This window comes from Momordica charantia, assembly GCF_013281855.1.
Source record: "Momordica charantia cultivar OHB3-1 chromosome 3 unlocalized genomic scaffold, Mcharantia_2.0 BLBB01000003.1, whole genome shotgun sequence".
In the NCBI taxonomy this organism is placed as follows: Eukaryota; Viridiplantae; Streptophyta; class Magnoliopsida; order Cucurbitales; family Cucurbitaceae; genus Momordica; species Momordica charantia.
Window position 1 is genome coordinate 18436136 of NW_028275161.1, and position 16356 is coordinate 18452491.

At 32.1% G+C, this 16356-nt stretch overlaps 1 protein-coding gene across 4 annotated transcripts; it reads right to left on the reverse strand.

Annotated features, from left to right (window-relative positions):
• Positions 1-130: 130 nt before the first annotated feature.
• LOC111010779 (CBL-interacting serine/threonine-protein kinase 23) lies at positions 131-7192 on the reverse strand. 4 transcript variants are annotated; one of them, XM_022284329.2, is made up of 15 exons: positions 6381-7191; positions 5431-5493; positions 5189-5260; positions 4977-5084; positions 4790-4870; positions 4496-4549; positions 4295-4420; positions 3182-3271; positions 2688-2807; positions 2487-2615; positions 2136-2252; positions 1933-1989; positions 1753-1827; positions 1334-1412; positions 131-415 (listed from the first exon to the last, which is right to left on the reverse strand). In XM_022284329.2, exons 1-15 carry the CDS (start codon positions 6582-6584, stop codon positions 390-392), a joined length of 1401 nt encoding a protein of 466 aa, XP_022140021.1. In that variant the 5' UTR covers positions 6585-7191; the 3' UTR covers positions 131-389. The 4 variants fall into 4 exon arrangements, 3 of the variants coding, with proteins under 3 accessions (XP_022140021.1, XP_022140023.1, XP_022140022.1); XM_022284331.2 differs by having other exon boundaries at positions 5189-5273; positions 6381-6439; XR_015789722.1 differs by lacking the exon at positions 131-415 and having other exon boundaries at positions 1338-1412; positions 1753-1849; positions 6381-7192.
• Positions 7193-16356: the final 9164 nt, after the last annotated feature.

Consider the following 16356-nt stretch of genomic DNA (forward strand, 5'->3'; position numbering starts at 1 on the left):
AAGCAAGTTTCAATTACAATCTCCCAATAACCCAATATAATTTATACTAGAATTAAGTTTCTCAAATACAAATCCTATGATACGGATGATCAAGGACTAATTCTACATGATATAATACACAAAACAAAGATAAAATAACTATTTTGTAATGATTTTATTCATAGGAAAAAGAAAAGAACAATAGTGATTATTTAAACAGTAATGGATGAAACCATAACACAGAGTCAAGTAAGCAGTCAGCAAAGCAACATCCATCCAATCCGCGGGGAGAACTTATCATTCGTATCCAATGACAAGAATATCATATGATTTCAAAATCAACATACAAAAAGTGGACTGTAATATATTATCCACTCTCTTAAACTTCAACCGATATGAAACAATATAATTTACCTCGAGTGCGACACACTTGCACCTGCAATAGAAAGAAATGAAACATGTTTAATTCTTTTGTTTTCCCAAAATCAGTAATAAACAAGCCCCAGCAGCAGGGTGCAGCTATTTGTATGCATCAGAGTATACTTTTCATTCATGTATACAAGTAAGCCAACAGATGCTGCAACCTGAGCTTACTCCAAGATTTTTTTTTCTTAAATACAACTTACAATTTTATAGCCGAAAGTTACCTCCTCCATTCGATGATCCTAATTTCTCTCTCTATGTGGTATGGTCTTTAGTAGGGTGTTCTGTACAATCAATTCTGAGAGCTTGAATCATGTGTTTCGAGTAGTAATCTTGCAACCTTGATTGGGGATATATTTTTAGAGACCTTTGGCATGCTGTTTCACTCATAAAGTTTGTATTGCTTGTTGTTGGACGCGTTATTCCATCCTCCATTTGAGAACAAGGGAGAAGGTCTGGTAGAAGATAGTCTTTTTCGCTACTCGTAGAACATTTGGCTCGAAGAAGGGTGAAGACTCTCCTTTGAATATGACTAGGTTCAACGTCTCCCCCCTTTAGGTGTATGTTTCTAAAGAGTTAAGTCATTATCCTTTAGTTTCTTACCCCTGAGTTGGAGTCATTGCAATTATTCTTTAGCTTTTGTCTTTTGTTTTCGGTTTTGCATCGACTCCTTTAGAGGTGGACTAGTCTTTTCTTTTATTTAATTGTCCCTGCGTATTCTTTTATTTGCTCTATGAAAACTAAATTAAATGTCAAAGCTTCTAAACACCAAACTTGGGAATCAACCTTTTCCTAGGGAAATCTGAACATATCAGATTTAGAGGGCATATCAATCTGTAAGCATTTGCAGTACCTTAAGAGACAGAAAGCTAGAGGGGGACAAAGGAAAGAAGGAACCCAAACGGAAGAAATTAATGAACGAATTACGAACCACTGCTATCTTCTTCATCTGCATCCTCCTCATGTCTCCAGACAATGTCTTTCAGCCCGGTCTTGAGGTTCTTATAAAACTGAAAACAATTGCATATTATATGTAAGTCACTTAACACAAAGAATCGACATTATGCTGGGCAACAATTTCAACAGAATTAATCAGGTTTCTTTCTACGGATTATACTTCAGGGTTGCTGATGATTTTTGTTTCACTTTGGAGAATATAATTGCGTGATTGAATGCATTTGGACTCTAGAGACACATGAAAGTCAAAATCATGTTGAGGGCGCGATTATAGGCATCCATCGTATTAATTCACCAGACTGATTCTGAACCAAGTTTGTTACGGAATTATAATATCGAAAGATAGTTGTTTTACTCTCTAAGACACCAAGAGTTCATTGATGGTGGTCTTACCTTGTGAAATTCTAATGTATCTCCTCCAGCCTTGCGGACTTCAACCATGTACAGTGACGGAGCCACCTCATAAATCTGAAAATAACACCATCATAACCTAACTAATCTGCATCAAAGTTGACAAAATTTTACCCAAAAGATGCTTCTAAAATATAGAGAAGAAATGAAAAGGAGAAGCACCTCCGTGGCAACAGATAAGTGGCCTTTACGACCTGTTTTTTCGCCTTGAAGTTTCATCTGTGGGTACATAGTACAAAAATCAAATCAAGAACGAGAAGATTCACTCAGAAGACAATATGGAAAAAGAGTCCACTCTGTCCTCTACAACCAACATCTTTCTTCAAAATTTACCATCATCAACTTTATATGGAAAAATATCTTACCTTGTAGTTATTTTTCTTCACACCAAAACCCAATGGTGCTGCAGTTTCCTCAATTTTGGAAAGGATCTCTTTCGCAGGTCGATTGGATGTGAACCTTGTTTCCCTCTTAACGAGCCCCTGGTACCACAAGTTTCATCAACTCTCTTCAGTTCAAAAGTAAAATTTGTGAACAAACCACGACAAAAGAAGTTTGTAGACAATGGATAATCCAACTACTAGATTGCAATGTGACACTCCTTTATCGCAAGAAAAGAAAACTATTTTATCGAAGAGATGCAATACGACACTTTTTCTTTATAGGTAACTGGCTCTCACTCAATGCCACAACAAAGAACTAAAAGTTAAACACACCATTTGTTTCTCAAAAAGAGAACTGAGGTTGAGGCCTTGAGATTTAGAGATGAGCTCGAATGCATTCATCGTAAGAGGAGCAGCAGGTCGTCCTTCCTCTTTCCTTTCCACGACAAGACTACCAGAATCCTGAACGTCAAGGTCAATTTTAAGATCATGCCTAAATTATGGATTAGATATACCCAACTGTACTTAGCTTACCCCCGTTTCATTGAAGATAGCATCTACATCATCAAGAGTAATATCAGCTTGTTCAAAAGTGGGTGGCTTATATCCTTTTCTAAACCATTCATTTTCAATGACCTCTGGAATGGTAATTCTCTGTTGCAAAAATCAAGATTGTATAATAAACACAAATCTAATGGAAATCACAGTTTACCATTCAATAACAATAAAGCTCTAGTGACACACCACACATTTTCTCATTCCTAACGTATATAAACAGCATCAATATGAGCAATTTTCAGACTAATTTCAAGGCTGAGGGGGTTCAATAAGCATGTAAGTAGGGATAAAAGTTCTTATAGTTATTCTTACTCCATTTGATTAGATTAATATTATTTCTGCCTGCGCTCCAAATTCATTATCATTTAATTAGCATGGTCTTAGAGTATTTACACTTGAAGAAGAAAAACTCTGGGCCGTAAAGAACCAAAAAACATTCAAACCAAATTGAGAAAGAGATAAGGACACACCGTTGAGGGGTTGGGATCCAAAATTCTTTTGATTAGTTTCTTTGCATTTGTAGAGAACCACGGTGGACAAGTGAACTCAGCCTTGTGTATCTGGTGATAAAATAAACATGAAACTTAACAAAGAACCGTTAAAGAACATGCAATCAAGGAACCGGATATATAGTCATCTGTCAATATACAACTTGAATTCTTATTCAGCACTGTTATCCAAATAGAACATTACTCAAATACAGAGAATTAGAACAAAATGCAATAGAAAGTCGAATACCAATCACCTTTATTGAATATACAGAGAAATTCAACTGGATAACAATGATTTGAGATTGTGAAGTAAATAAAAGTATACATGCATATGTACGTGTGTGCATAATATATATATACACACACAAATACAGGTAAACGGTCCAATATCTTGATAAACAAATAGACAATGCAGTCATCAAGGTAATTGTTTATCTCAACTAGATGCCTAACCAATAATGGAAAGTTGCAGATTTGAGTGAGCAAAAGAACAATTCTCTAGTTTGAAGGGTTCTTAGCCCTAGTCAGAAAATTTTAGATCATAGTATCAGAAAGAAGCGAAAAGAGAGAAAAAGATGGCAACATAATATTTTTAAGACGGTTCAAGTAAACTTTAACAAAAAATCCAACAATGATGCTAACTTTCCTGTAATTCATAAAAACTAAATAATTTGAAGAGAAGAGAGGGATGTAATAACAAAAGAGATAAAATATATACAATGTACTTTACTGTCAACAGTTTTATATGCTGCTGGAGGGAACAAACATATCTATCTTAATTCATTATTCCATTTTGCCCATCTCATTTTAAAATATCTCATAAATATATGTTCTAAACAAGGGAAAATATTTTCAATTTTGACTCTTCCAAGAAATGCAGATGTCTGAATAAGGGTAAAAAAAACATTAAAAGAAGTTTAGGTGAATCCTAGATGTACTAGAATAAGAGCTTTTATATTCGCATTCAAGACAACATAAAATGGGGGAAATATATACAAGGAACATAACTTCAGTGAAAGTAAATAACGAGCATTTTATTTTCTCTTTTCTTCTTCTTGTTGCCTGTGGCAGATTGAGGAAAGGGAGACTTGCCTTCTTATACAGTGCAACCAGGTTGGAATCTTCGAAAGGCAAATAACCAGCCATCAAAACAAAAAGAATTACACCACATGACCACAAGTCTGCCTTTGCTCCGTCGTAGCCTTTGTTGTTGATCACCTAAAATATAATCTAATGGATTAGTTGTACGTAAACAAACACAATATACTTCAAGCAAAAGTTTATACAATATACCTCTGGAGCAACATAATTTGGTGTACCACATGTTGTGTGGAGTAATCCATCTTCCTGAAATTGAGTATTGAAAATCAGTTACAAATATTTCCATCAATAAATTAAGGAAAGATGGCCATTACAGAAATTGAGAAGTGACCATTTAATTTACAGTAATGGAGCTTTGGTAGGTGAAAACTAAATGGATTAGACGGCAGTTTTTTGAGTGCTTGTCACACTTGTTTTCAACTTCAAATAAAACCACAAAATGACAAAATTACAGTAAGTACATAATAACTAAATCCCCAAACTCACCCGAACTTGCTGAGGTAGTGCACTCAAACCAAAATCTGAAACTTTAAGAACCCCATTAGCATCAAGCAGCAAATTCTCTGGCTGAAATTGTGAATCATAACAACATTCTAATCCATTATTTAAGAAATTTTTGTTTTCAATGTCTTTAGTCAATTAGGAGGATTCATAAATATCTTTAAGAATGCACCTTTAGGTCTCTGTGAAAGACACCTCTGCTATGACAATAATCTACCGCATTAATAAGCTGTTGAAAATACTTTCTTGCTTCATCTTCCTTCATCCTGCCTCTACTAACCTGGTTCAAAAATAATAAACAAGAAATTAGAAGGAAAAGAAAAGCACTATTCGTGATAGCACATAACAATAGGTGGCAGAATACTGAAGCAATCATAATCTTACAATTTTGTCAAATAGTTCCCCACCAGTGACAAACTCCAACACAATGTATATTTTCGTCTTGCTAGCCATCACCTACACAAAAGATCTGCTAGATGTCATCTCAAATGCAAAATGTACATCAAAAATAACAGCCGAATTAGATTAAAATAACATAAAGGAAAGATAACGTGGAAATAAAAACATTAAAATTTTAAAATGATGAATGATAATGATATAGGTAAAACAGCAGGGCCACGTCTTACCTCAATCATGCGGATGACGTTTGGATGTCTAATTAATTTCATTGTTGATATCTCTCGTTTAATCTGCATAAAGCAAACCAAAACAATAAATGATAAATAATCATAAACTCAAGTGTTACAACAACTCATTATAAATAAAATCTAAAACCTTCCAAAAGACGGAAATGTAAGTATGACAAATAAAAGCTAAAGCTAAAGCATTCTTAGAACAATACCAGTGGTACTTAACAGGTTACTTCTTAATTCAATCAAGTTCTAAAATGCAAGATGTCCAAGAGTTCTGATTTTCACTTAACGCTTTTACTTCTGGACTAGTTTGATATGTACGGACATGAAAGCCAACCAAGAAGAATGATGAATGTTAAAATTATCTTGATATACCCATTAAATAAAAATCACAAAGTGGCAAATGGCTGTGTCCGGTTAGGACAATCACTCAGTAGGTGATTCATTTTAAAATAGCAACCAAACAACTTCTTTGTGTTTGTGTCGAGCTTATCAGTCACAACTCCGGCAGTAGACTTAAAATTAACGCAAGAAAAAGTTAAAAAGTCTGCAAATGTATAGAGCTTGGGCCGTAAATTGGGTGTTAACATACAAAACTTCCAAGTCAAACGTCTAAACCCACGTAACGCCATGGCCAAGTGCTTTAGAAATTACTTGGTCTTCGCCCTCAATATTATATTCTTTACTCGGTTTAAATTCTTTCAGATTCGACAAGAGAAATAGTAAACAATTACCCAACTGGTTATTTAGTCAGAAAATGACAAAATCACAATTAAACTTTTGACTTCTTCCAACTTTCACGAAACAAAGCAAAACAGAGCAGTAGTTACTTTCCCCTTTCTCCTCCATTTTCTCAGACAATCAAGCCCCACGTAAAAGTAAACCTTGGGGGACAAAGGGCAATTAAAAGTGGAATTTAGAAACGTTAATAGAGCAAAAAATACCTGACCGATCATCTTGTGCTTAAGAACTTTCTCCTTGTCGAGAATTTTGATCGCCACGTTCTCGCCGGTCTCCGGGTTCCGAGCAAACTTGACCTTGGCGAAGTTGCCCTCGCCTAGGGTTCTACCCAACTCGTATTTTCCCACGCGTGTTCTTCCACCATTGCTCGAACTCGATGCCTTCAATCTCCCACCGCCGCCGTCCATTTCCAATAATCGTCTCCTCTCTCTTTGACTCTCTTTCTCGCTCTCTCTCCCTCTCTAGATCCTCTCGATCAAGACCTCTTCTTCTTGCAGGGCTGCCATATCTGAGACTTCACCATCCTCATATTTCTCTTTTCCTTTTTAACAAGATTCGCTCCCCCAAGTAGAAGATCAAGCAAAAGCCAAAAGAGAAAGATGGAAAAAAAAATGAAACTCAATGATGGGGGACAACGAAAGAATTGCCTCTACCGACCGTCGGATCAGAAAAACCACCCATTGAATTCGGAGAGAATCGACGGACCATATAAAATCAAAGAGGAAAATTACCGGATTCGCAACAGGCAAACACGGCCCAAGAATCAAAAATCAAAAAGCAAAATAAAGAGATGAAGATAAAAAATGGGGAGAATCGAAAGAGGGGAATTTGGGGGAACAGTAATTCCAATTCCCAAAACAAGAAAAAGCAAAGAAATCCAAAAAGGGAAATGGATTGAATGCAGAGCAGGGAGTAAAATCAGAAAGGATTTTCCCCGGGAAGAAACGGCCTTGTTTCCACGATCTGGGAAAAAAAATGATAAATGAATTGGAGAAAGAGCTGATTGGATTCAAACTTGGAAGCCTGCGATCATTTACTTTCGGCCATGCCATGCCAAAAAAGTTTTGGGCAAGTAAGAAAAGTCAAAGCCCCTCAGTCACATTCTAAATTATTGTTAATATTTTATTATTTCACATTAATTTATTCAATTATGTACTCAAATATTTGTATACTAAATATATATATTATATGTAATGAAATATTGTTAATGTTATCCGATTTAGATTTCAAAATATATTATACATCTTTTAAAAAATAGACAAATATTTGGTATTGAAGTAACATTTAGAATTAGTTTGAAAAATATTGGTAGGGAAACGTAGATTGACGATTATGATGACTCTTATTGAATGATCATATGAAAGGTGATTCTTTTTAGACTTGAGGCCTCAATAATTATATGAAAAGAAAAGAGGGAGAGGTAGAGAAAACGTTTCAAGTTCCAGATGATGACATATGGAGAATGGTCGAGAAAGAAAAAATACTTCAAATTACATAATTAAAGACTCTTTTTTTTTTTTACATGACATAATTAAAGATTCATTGTTAATAACTTTAATAAATATGAAAACTTATTCAAAACATCATTTTTTTAAAGGGTAAATTCAACCTACAATCTGGAGGATAAAAGTTACGCATTTTCTCTTAATTGTGGCTATTATATATATATATATACTATATATATATATTCTTGTTTGGTATTTTCTTAATACAACAAACATAGGATCCAAGGAATTTAAATCTCTGGCCTGATAAAAGAAATTAAGTTGTATGAATTTATTTGTTAAGAATTATAAATAAAATTCTATTTTGATGATTTTTTTTCAAATAAAATTTGATGGTCTTAGATCCAACAATTTATTTAAATACTCACTCGATATTTAATAACTAAAATAACATGTAAATAAGTTGTAATTTAATTAACTTTCATTTTGCTTTAATTGAGATATTCACCCTACTTGACTAAATTATTCATAAATAATACTTAAATTCAATTATCTATTAATAGATATTTCATTATAAAATATTAAAGACCAATAACATGTCTGGATTGCAACAGAAGATCTTTAATTCGAAAAACTATTAACATATATATTTTCAACAACTAATCACAGACGACTTTTGTTCAACGAAGTTTTATAATGGTTTATTATTCCCACATTAATTAGCTTATAATACTGTGATACTCGTACAAAAAAATATAATTAGAGAAAATAAATAAATACTATGTTACAAAATAGAGGCAAATACATAATTGGTAAAATAAAATATGTATTTTTTAATACATGAGATAATCTAAAATTATACACAAATAGCACGAAAAAATAAAGTTCGTTTGAAAAGAAAAAAAAATACTCACATTTTCAAAAACACATAATAACTTAAATTCCTAACCTATACTGACAGTTTGATTTCTTCAACGTTTAATAAAATATAAGACATTTTATCAAAAAAAAAAAAAGTAAATAAAGAAATAAAATATAACACATTGTAGATTTTACTAGACCATTATCATGTGCAATCCACGGTCCCTTTTTAAGTTATTTAATTATTATTTTTAGTTTTTTTTAATGAAATCCAAAACCTAAGCCAACATCTGACATTAAAAATTTTCTTATTTTAGCATTTTACATTTCCTTTTATATTTTCCTTCGTTTTTTTTTTTTGAGTATTGTTTTCCTTTGTTTTGAATTATAATATTCTTAATTTTATATATATACACATAATATACACATAATTCGTTTATGGTAAATCTTAATGAATTTGAAGCTAAACTTTTTTTAGCTTTAATATCTAAAATTTCAAATATATAGCTATTTTTAATTTCTTTTTAATTTTGAAAAATACATTTATCCTAATCTAGAAGGTTTTTTTAGTACAACATGTGGGATGGGGGAGGTATATGTCAATTACCGTTGAGTCATGTTCGCTTTGACAATCTAGAAGGTTAAACTTACCACTTTACTTCCGTTGAATTATGAATAAATTATTTGAACTATTAATAAAATTTAGTTAATTAAGGAGAGAGAAAATACTTTAACATTTATACAATTTATTGGTTATTACTGTGGCATTTAGAAATTGAGAGAGTGACAAAATCGTCTGGAACTACTGTTTTAGGAGTCTTTTAGTATATTATATATAGAAAGATTGTGGATGTGAAAATTGTTTGTGTTATTTTCATAAATCTTTTAATTAAAATATGATGTGATGTTGTGAAAATATAACCACGGGAGAGGTACATGTGAATCGAGTCGAACACCAATATTTTGAGGGAGAGAAATTCTAAGATCATGTAGGCATGATTAAGAAATGTTTAAAAGTTAAAATGATTAGTAATAACTATCTATACAAATAAGTTGCACGGCCTTTCTTTTCGGTGACTCGATTATAAAAACTTCAAAATTAAGCGTATTAGAATTCAGATTCCAAATATTTGTCTGAGTCTAATTCATTACATGAATTTTGAATATCGATAAGTATTTAAAGTTTAGTGTAATTGATCAAATGAGGGATTTTGTAGCAGTATTTTAAAAACGAACTAAAAAGATTAAGAGTGTGTAATGCCCCGGGCCCAGGATTCAGAATCCGGATACTAGTCCTTCATTTGGAGTTCTTACGATTGAGCCACCAAAAAGGAGGGTGCACCTTGTTGGTATAGGTAGTGACTATCTATTCTTTTAACCCTTTCTTGACCATTATTATATGATCTCAGGATCCCTCTCATTCGGATGTGATATCGGTTCATTCATGCACCCCTTCGCTCTAGTCGGGCGTTACATGAAATACAAAGAAATTAAGTGTTAATATTTGATATTTTGGGTACACATTAAGGAGACTATGTTGGTTTTTGAAGAAATTGCAGAAAAAGAAAAGTTAAAGAAAAAAAAAGGGGGTCTGAGGAAGAAAGAAGAACGAAGAAAGGGGCGTGGGTTTTGAGTGGAAGAAGAAGATGGGTTGTTGAAGAGAGAAACAAATTATTGTGGATTTAAAAGTAAATAAGAAAAGAAAAATAAATGGAATTTGTGAGTAGTTATTTTATTAAACGTTTTGGATACTATTATTGGAATTTGTGAGTAGCTTATTTTAGAAATATTTTTAGAAATATATTAAATTTCAAAAAAGTATATCTAAGGTATGTTTTAGCATTTCTGTTGAGAATTAAAGAAAATGTATTATAAATAATTATTTTAGAAATGCTTATTAGAATTGAGAAATGTTTTATGATTTAGAAGAATGTTCGAGAAAAGTTATGAAATGTTATTTAAAAAGAGATTTCAGAAAATGATTTTAGAATTTCATGGAATGTGTTTAGAAAGAAATATTTCAGAAATGATTCGGTTGATTTTAGAGGCACAACATCGATGATCGATAGGTTTGTCATCCTAGATCTATGAAAAATCGATCGATCAATTGATAATAATAATATATTTATAGACGATAGTTTCCATCCGTACGATATACTATATAGGTATTATGCTCCTCTCTCTTGGCTCCTGATCTCTCTTGTACCATATACTCCTCTCTCTCTCATTCTTCTTCTTGATTTGCATGCACACCCCTCTCTCACTCGAGTTACTCCAATATGAATTTTTGCTTTCAAAGATAATTTTAAAAGACAAATTTTTTTTAAGTCCTTTTGTTGGGAACTTTATTTATTATTTCTTTTAAAAATTTGAATACGTTCATGGTTCGATATTCTGGTGTCCTAGACGTAGAAGAACCACACCAATCCATCCCGTACTTGGTGGTTAAACTCTACTGCGGGGAGGTCCTATGAAAAAATAGCTCGACGTCAGGATGATAAAAAACTTAACCCCTCTGATTCTTATTACTTTTTTATTTTTTATTTAACTGTTAAACTGCGAAGGAAATTCAAAGTTTACACCGGTGTATTATTAGTAAAAATCACGCAAAAAAAAGAAAGATCATATTTCGTTTGCTGCACATTTTGCTACGATTATTTATTATCATTATTTATTATTTACAATCACTACAATTTTATTGGATAAGATGTTAGACATCAACATATATGTTATTCTCTTGAAAAGGACTTGTATATTGTCCTCAACCAGATAATATATATCATCAGAATTCAGATGAACTAAAAAGAAAAAACAAAATCAAATACTATTATCTAATTTTGGTTTCTTATAAAAATGTTTTATCATTTTTAACAACAAATCTCCATTTTTTTTTTCTACTCTTAATATTATTCCCAAGTTTTAGCAAATTTATATCAAAATTTTGACAAACAAATAATTCTTTTGGAAACATTATTGAAGGCTACTTATATCGAAACCATTTAATTCTTATTAGAAGCGCAGCCGCAGCACTTAAAATTGCACAAAACATAAAATGGACGACAAAATTAAAGAACAGAAACAAGTAAAAACTTTCCACCATCTCTTGACCGGCGGCACCCGCATCCGCCGTCGACCCGATATATACAAACACCAATTCCGGCCAGGAAGGACCCGACCCGATCGGCGCAAAAAGCAAACAACAGATTCGGAGGGTTAATTCGCCGCGCCGCCCGAAGCAGCCATTGAAACTAGAAAATGGGGAAATTAGACCTCAAGGGGACCTGATTGAGATAGTATTTGGAATTAACGGCGGCGGAAGTTGCAGGAGAAGGCGGCGTCGCGGCCATGGGAGACATCGGTGAAGCAGCGGAGAATTTGTCGATCTTCAAGGAGGTGGAGGAGGAGGCTAGGGCTTCTCTGTAGTCTTCTTCGTTAATGGTGTCCAGAACTTTGGGGGTTCTGCGCCTCATGACGGAGACGACTTGAGGAGGGCAAGCCTCGCTTATAAACCTGGCCAATCGAGAAGTGGCTGCCATTTTTGAGAAATTTGCAGAAGATAGAAGGAAGAAGAAGAAGAAGAAGATTGTTCTGTAGAAGGAGATTGGCTTGTGGAGAAGAAAGCACGGGAAATGGGATTTTATAGAGAGAGTCCATGGCTACCACGCTTCCACGTCGCCATTTTCGACGCTCAGGATTTAATCTAGTAAGCCCAATTTTTTCTTTCTTTTAAAGCATGCCTCTACATATTTCTTTTTGGGGCTAATTTAGAAAATGAAAAAATTTGTATGGATTTATTTATGTAATAGCAACATTAAAAAAAAATTAATAAACTAGTTTGATAGTTTATAAAAATTGATTATTGAAATGAGTTTATTGGATAATGATTTCATTTTTTTAGTTTTCTAAATTTGATTGATAACAAATTCTTTTTTTGAAAGGAATTTATAACAATGATCTTTTTATTTGCTATGGTTTTCGAAACGTGTTTATAATCCTAGATAAAATTTAAATACTACGGTGTTATAAAATTGAGAAAATAAAGTTGTTATGTATAATTTTTTTTTTGTTAAACTAATTAAAATTGTCGACAAAATGATTATCAAGGAAACATTAGATAAATTACATTTTTTCGTTTCTAAAAAAGTAAAATCAAGGGAAAAAAAATAAAGGTAGAATTTATGGCCAAAAGTAAGGAACGTGCTAAACTCAAGCAATGACACACTGCTGACTTCATTAATACAAAAATCAGTCATGGTATTAATTTTTTTTTTCTTATGTATATTTTGGTTCTCTATATTCAATAATCTTATACATGAAAAATGTTATTTCTTGTTTCTCGATTCTTTTTTTTTAAATCAAGAAAAATAAAATTAAGTTTGATAACTGCTTCTTATTTCTTATTTTTTCTTTAATTATTGAAAAAAGAAACGGAAATATTTGATACTTTTAATGTTGTTTCTTGTTCTCTAAGATATTATATTAAAAAATTAAAAGTTTTATATTAAATTTAATTTTCAAATTAAATATTCAAACTTTTATGATATATTTATTTCTTTAGATATATATTATATATTTTAAAATAAATAATAATAAAACAATGCTCTTATCTATGTTTTGGATAAAACCAAAAGATTGGATTTTGTTATTTTCTAAAATTTCGTCGATACAACGTATGAATGTTTCTAAAAGTAAGAAACAGTTGTGTATCTCAAAAATTGAAAACGAGAAATAAGAAACAATAAGCGAAAATGTTACCATATCAAAAAGAAAATTCAAATTTAACGAGCCAAATTTAACGAGCCAATTTAGGACGAGGATGATATACATGGTTGGAAATGTGTAAAATTAGGGCTATATTGGGATATGGCATGGGTGGTGTGAGGTGGTGTAGGCAGTCCAAGTCAAATTAGGAGAGACTAGAAAGAAGAAACTGCCCTTTTTGCAGTTTTTGACGCCTTGTGCCGCCCACGCCCTCTTGCTTTTTACATTAATTGTAATATTTCCTTTTCCTTCTCTCATATTCTAATCGATTCCCTCCAAATTTCCACTTTAATTTCTCTTTTTCTTTCTTCATCTTCTTCTTTTTAGTCTCACTGCACTCCCCCAGCTCCACGTTTCCATCTCTATTTTGATTGCGAAAACCCATTGCCCATTGGCCAATATGTTTATAGGATGAGTTTGAATCATTCTACACAATCCAAAAAACGCTTTTTTAAGCCTATTATAAAAAGCGTCATCTCGAACGTAGTTAGATTGGAAGTTCAAATTCATATCCCTGCATCACTACTACATGTGGTTGAGCTTTAGAAAAAATCTACACTTTTTGAAGTTTTCATGGTGTTTTATTATACTTAGTACTTTTAGGAACAAGTATACTTAATTAAGGAGGAGAAGAAGTGTTTCTTTGACTGTAAGTCATCTTTTATGAATCATTCCGAGCCGATTCAATGCTTATTTGAAATTAGATTATACTTTCATATTAATTAGGAATAATAAAGCTAAAATAATTATTGTAATTTAGTAAATTACTTTGTAGTTAACGTTTTTGTTATGTAAATTAGATTGGAGGTGGGTAGTCTCTCAGACCACGTAAATCTCACTTAATACGAATAGAAAGTTGAATCTATATTTGGTATGACCTAAATTGTCTTGTCTTCTCTTTTACAAGGTATACGCTAGTTCAAATGGGAGAAGCTCGTCATACTAATGCAGGTAAGATGATCCATATTAATTTAAGTTTAATTTTAGGTATCTACGTAGCTAAGTATCCTCACCTCTATTAATGACACAAAATTATAACCTGCAGAGTTACCTAGCTAGTATGTTTTGTTTGATAGTTACAAACTCCAGCACTTACCACAACGTCATTTCTCAGGAGATACATAGATAAAACTTGAAAGTATAGTATTTTACGGAACTTAATATGAAAAAAGAATTGATAATATTTATTTATCAACTAGAGATGGAAAGACCTACTTGTGGGTAGGGATGATAAAATCATACATTATTCTTTTCCAAAACTAAGGAATAAAATCAAATTTTAATTTTGAAGATTGAATAATAAAAAATTCTATAAAAAAGAAAAGTTGAGAGAAAAAAATAATGTGAAAGGGACCCATTAGATTTAGGGTTGCATGAAAGAACAGATATCCACGTGAATGATGGCACACACAGCAACCATCCAACACACATCTTTTTTTGTTCAATTTAATGCTTTATTTGCCCTCCATTCCACGGCATGAACCTTTCAACATCTTCTTCCAAACAAACACTTTTATGTTGTAACTACAAATTCTAATTAATGCAACTTTTCCATTTTCTATATTTGCACTTTTTAGATAGATTCTTCTCTATAGATTCTTCTCTGTACGTATTTCTCGTCAGGACAATGACGATCACATTTGAAAAACGCGTTCATAACAGTTAATGTATTTGATTTGAAAGATTGGATCGACTCTGTGTACAAGTTGTCGTCCTAATTGTCCAGTCCAAACTATGTTGGTCTTATCAGTTTGAACGAGTTGATCTCTCATCGATATACGTATAGATATATATCAAATTATTGTTATTGGAACTATTATATGCTACATTAATCAAAACATGATCATAATATGCCATTATTAAACCCTTAAACAAAACAATTAGGAAAGCAAAAACTGGAATCTCTATCTAATGGGTATAGGAAATGACAATCATGTTTTAGGAGTCGCTCCAATAATTTCATTATTACCATAAAATCCTTTCAATGAATTACTTTTTAAAAGAAGTTTTTAAAATTTAGTTATAATTTATATAAATAAGAAAATTCTAGAGAGCATAGAGAAATTTTGGAAAAATTTAAACTTTTCATACGATTTTCTTTAAAAAAGGTTAGTAGAACAAGGGATCACAAAACTCACTTTAGTTAAATTTTGAGTTAATTGTTCATTGAGACATTTAAGACATGTTTTTATTTCTTGTTTTTTTGTTCTTTTTTTAATAAATAATAACAAAACTTCTTTTGATAATTATTTTTTGTTCTCTCATTTTTATTGAAGAAATAAATAAAAATATATTTGATAACTTTTTTTTGTTTCTTATTCTAAAGTTTTATAAAAATTAAATTGATTTTGAGCCAGTAAATATAGATCTAATTTTTTTAAAGTTTATGGTTTCATTTTTATAATTGAAAGTTTAGGAGTGGAATTTTTTCTTTTATGAAAGTTTGAGGGTTTAATTTTTACTATTGAATATTTAGGGGTCCAATTTTTTTTTTCACTTATCAAAGTTTGAAGGTTAAATATCTACCATTAATTAAAAGTTTAGCGGTGCAATTGTAACTAGCTATCATCATCCTTCATGAGTGGTTGATACAATTTGACCTATATTTATTATGCAATATTACAAGTAAAGAATGATCCAATTATATTGTTACCAAAATCTCTACCCAACTTTAGAAACGTTCTTCATTTTAAATCGGAATGGTCACAAAACTCTTATGTTTCGTACGAGCAGAAACATCATCAAACGAACCTTAACAGACTACTTTTCAACACCCTAGGCTATAGAAATCGAAACATTCTAAACCCGTGAACGTAACAGAAACATAGCCGGAGAAATTAAAGAGAGAAATGTGGGTAAGATCAGGAGAGAGTACAAAAAGAAAAAAAAACATTAATATATAAGATGGTGTGAAGTGACAAGTGAGTGTTTGTTGGGTGATGTGATAAACAAAATTGAGCAGCCAAAGATCTCTTATTGGCTCAGCCTTGACAGCAACCGCTGTGCCTGCCGCTGCCCTCCGCTTGTCGATAGAATCGCCACTGATTTCTCGCCACAATTGACATCTCCATCACACATTGCCCTATTAACTATGGCACTCAATTAATGCTTA